This window comes from Arachis duranensis, chromosome 9 (assembly GCF_000817695.3).
Source record: "Arachis duranensis cultivar V14167 chromosome 9, aradu.V14167.gnm2.J7QH, whole genome shotgun sequence".
Lineage (NCBI taxonomy): Eukaryota > Viridiplantae > Streptophyta > Magnoliopsida > Fabales > Fabaceae > Arachis > Arachis duranensis.
This window is the reverse complement of record NC_029780.3, coordinates 21,903,270-21,906,732: the sequence shown is the minus strand read 5'-3', so window position 1 is coordinate 21,906,732 and position 3,463 is coordinate 21,903,270. Positions and strand designations below refer to the sequence as shown.

The 3,463-nt window shown below is 48.2% G+C and overlaps 1 protein-coding gene across 1 annotated transcript; it reads right to left on the bottom strand.

Annotated features, from left to right (window-relative positions):
* Nucleotides 1–2,588: 2,588 nt before the first annotated feature.
* LOC107465104 (uncharacterized) lies at nucleotides 2,589–2,927 on the bottom strand. Its single transcript, XM_016084095.1, has one exon. The coding sequence runs from the start codon at nucleotides 2,925–2,927 to the stop codon at nucleotides 2,589–2,591; it is 339 nt and encodes a 112-aa protein (XP_015939581.1).
* Nucleotides 2,928–3,463: the final 536 nt, after the last annotated feature.

Genomic DNA, 3,463 nt, shown 5'->3' with positions numbered 1-3,463 from the left:
GTAGTGGATTTCTCCTCTTGATCTCCCGTGTATTCCACTAGGAAGTCGGTGAGGCATTGAGCTTTTATTGCCCATTGAACCATTCTGCCCGCAATGTCCATCTTTTGGAGGACCTGCTTCATGGGCTGGTTCGTTTGGACTTTTATTGTGTGCGCTTGGAAATATGGCCGTAATCGGCAGGAGGCTACTACTAAGGAGTATGCAAACTTTTCAAGTTTTTGATACTTTAGTTCTGGGCCTTGTAGAACTTTGCTGGTGAAGTACACAGGATGCTGTCCGACCTTATCTTCCCGTATTAGAGCTGATGCTATAGCTCTGTCTGTTACTGACAGGTATAGGACAAGCTCTTCCCCGACCACGGGTCGGGTCAGGATTGGGGGCTGGCTTAAGAACTTTTCGAACTTCTGGAAAGCTTCTTCGCATTCCGGAGTCCATTCAAACTGACATCCTTTTCTTAGTAGGGAGAATAGTGGAAGGGATCTTAGTGCCGATCCCGCCAGGAATCTGGAAAGGGCGGCAAGCCTTACATTTAATTGTTGGACCTCCTTTAGACAAGTCGGACTTTTCATTTCTAGGATAGCTTTGCACTTATCAGGGTTTGCTTCGATTCCCCTTTGTGTTAGCATGAACCCTAGAAACTTTTCCGCATCTACCGCGAAGGTACATTTCGTGGGATTTAGTCTCATCCCATGTAACCCTACGGTGCTGAAAACTTGCGAGAGATCTGTCAAGAGGTCGGTTTCCTCCTTAGTTTTCACCAGCATATCATCTACGTAGACCTCCATTAAATTCCCAAGATGGGGAGCGAACACTTTATTCATCAACCTTTGATATGTAGCCCCAGCATTTTTTAATCCAAATGGCATCACCACATAGCAGTAGTTTGCTCTAAGTGTGATGAATGAAGTTTTTTCCTCATCCGGCTTGTACATCGGGATTTGGTTGTATCCCGAGTAAGCACTCATAAATGACAAGTACTGATACCCTGAGCTTGCATCTACTAGAGTGTCAATACTGGGAAGTGGATATGGGTCTTTGGGGCACGCTTTGTTCAGGTCGGTGTAGTCGACGCACATCCTCCACTTGCCGTTTTACTTTTTGACTAGCACTACATTTGCTAGCCATGCTGGGTACTTGACCTCTCGGATGAAGTCAGCCTCCAAGAGGGTTTGCACTTGCTCCTCCACCACCTGAGCTCGTTCTGCTCCGAACTTGTGCCTGCGCTGTTGTACGGGTCGTGATCCGGAGTGTACTGAAAGCTTGTGGGACATGAGCTGAGGGTCTATCCCTGGCATGTCGGAAGCTTTCTAAGCAAAGAGGTCGGAATTATCTCGCAGGAGCTTTATCAGCCTTTGTTTCAAATCTCCGTCTAGGCTGGCCCCTATGTTGGTATTTTTTCCTTCCTCTTTTCCGATTTGAACCTCTTCGGTTCTTCCACCCGGCTGCGGCCGCAGCTCTTCCTTAGCTTTTATTCCCCCGAGCTCTATGGTGTGAACTTCCTTGCTCTTTCCTCGGAGGTTTAAGCTTTCATTGTAGCATTTTCTTGCCAACTTCTGGTCTCCTCGTACTGTCGCTATTCCCCTAGCTGTTGGGAATTTCATGCAAAGGTGAGGGGTTGACACCACCGCTCTGAGCCGATTTAGTGTAGTCCTGCCGATCAAGGCGTTATACGCCGATCCGACATTGATGACGATAAAGTCGATGCTCAGAGTTTTGGAATTTTCCCCCTTTCCGAAGGTCGTGTGGAGGGGGATGTATCCCAGTGGCTTAATTGGCATGTCTCCTAGCCCATACAGGGTGTTCGGGTAAGCTTTTAGCTCCCTTTCATCCAACCGTAATTTGTCGAATGCAGGCTTAAAGAGGATGTCTGCCAAACTCCCTTGGTCCACCAAGGTTCTGTGGAGGTTGGCATTCGCCAAGATCATGGTTATCACCACCGGATCGTCATGCCCGGGCATGATCCCCTGCACGTCCTCTTTGGTGAACGAGATGGTTGGGAGGTCGGGAGACTCGTTTCCGACTTGATGAACTTGCTTTAGATGTCTTTTACGAGATGACTTAGTGAGCCCCCCTCCCGCGAATCCTCCGGAGACCGTATGTATGTGTCTCTCGGGGGTTTGTGGTGGTGGGTCTCTTCTGTCCTCATCATCTCTCTTTCTTTTTCCATGATTGTCCGACCTTTCCATGAGATATCTATCAAGTCGGCCTTCCCTGACCAACCTTTCTATCACATTTTTAAGGTCGTAGCAATCATTTTTTGAGTGGCCATACATCTTATGGTACTCACAGTAGTCACCGCGACTTCCTCCCTTTTTGTTTTTGATGGGTCTAGGGGGCGGCAATCTTTCGGTATTACAGATTTCTCTGTATACGTCTACTAGGGAGACTTTTAGAGGAGTATAGGAGTGATACCTACTCGGCCTGTCGGGACCGACCTCCTCTTTTTTCTTGGGCTCCCTTTCTTTCTCTTTTGCTGAGTAAGGGGGCCCCTGTCGCCAGCTTGGCTCCCGTAATCTGGCATTTTCCTCCATGTTGATGTACTTTTCTGCTCTCTCTTGTACATTACTCAAAGAGGTGGGGTGCCTTTTTTATATGGACTGAGAGAAGGGGCCCTCTCTAAGTCCATTTACTAGCTCCATGATAACTGCCTCGGTGGGCAGGTCTTGAATCTCCAAGCACCCTTTGTTGAACCTTTTCATGTAGTCTCGTAGAGGTTCTCCGACTTCCTGTTTGACTCCCAGGAGACTCGGTGCGTGCTTTACTTTATCCTTCTGGATGGAGAATCTCATCAAGAACTTTCTCGAGAGGTCCTCAAAGCTGGTAACTGACCTTGGGGGAAGGCTATCGAACCATTTCATCGCTGCTTTCGACAGGGTGGTCGGGAAAGCTTTGCAGCGAGTCGCATCAGAAGCATCAGCCAGATACATCCGACTTTTGAAATTGCTTAAATGATGCTTCGGATCTGTGGTTCCGTCATAGGGGGTTCATATCAGGGCTTTTAAAGTTCCTTGGAATTTTTGCCCTCATTATATCCTCACTGAACAGGTCTTCTCCCTCCAGGGGCGACTCTTCTCTGTCGCCACGGGAGTTTCGACTTCTAAGGAAAGATTCGAGCTTCAAGAGTTTTTCTTCCAACTCTTTTCATCGCTCTATCTCTTCCCTGAGATTTCGCTCTGCCTCTCGTTGTCATTCTAATTCTTGTTCCAGTTGTTCCAAACGACCTTGGTGACCGTGGACCAGCCCCATCAGCTCGGTTGCATGAGGCGACCCTTCCTTTCCGGACTCTCGTCCTTTTGAGGAATTTACCTTTGGGTTCTTAAGCTCAGAGGTGCCTTCTCTATGCTGGTCGTTGGTTCCTTGGTGAAGGGTCAGCTCCGCGTCATGGTTTCCGGTATCTGGATTTCCTTGTTCGGAATCAAATGCTGTATGACCATCTTCTGGTGAGTTGTCCGCCATTACTGGT

Excerpts from the sequence above, each read along its gene's own strand:
- LOC107465104 (XM_016084095.1), bottom strand. The coding sequence starts at position 2,927 with ATGTATCTGGCTGATGCTTCTGATGCGACTCGCTGCAAAGCTTTCCCG.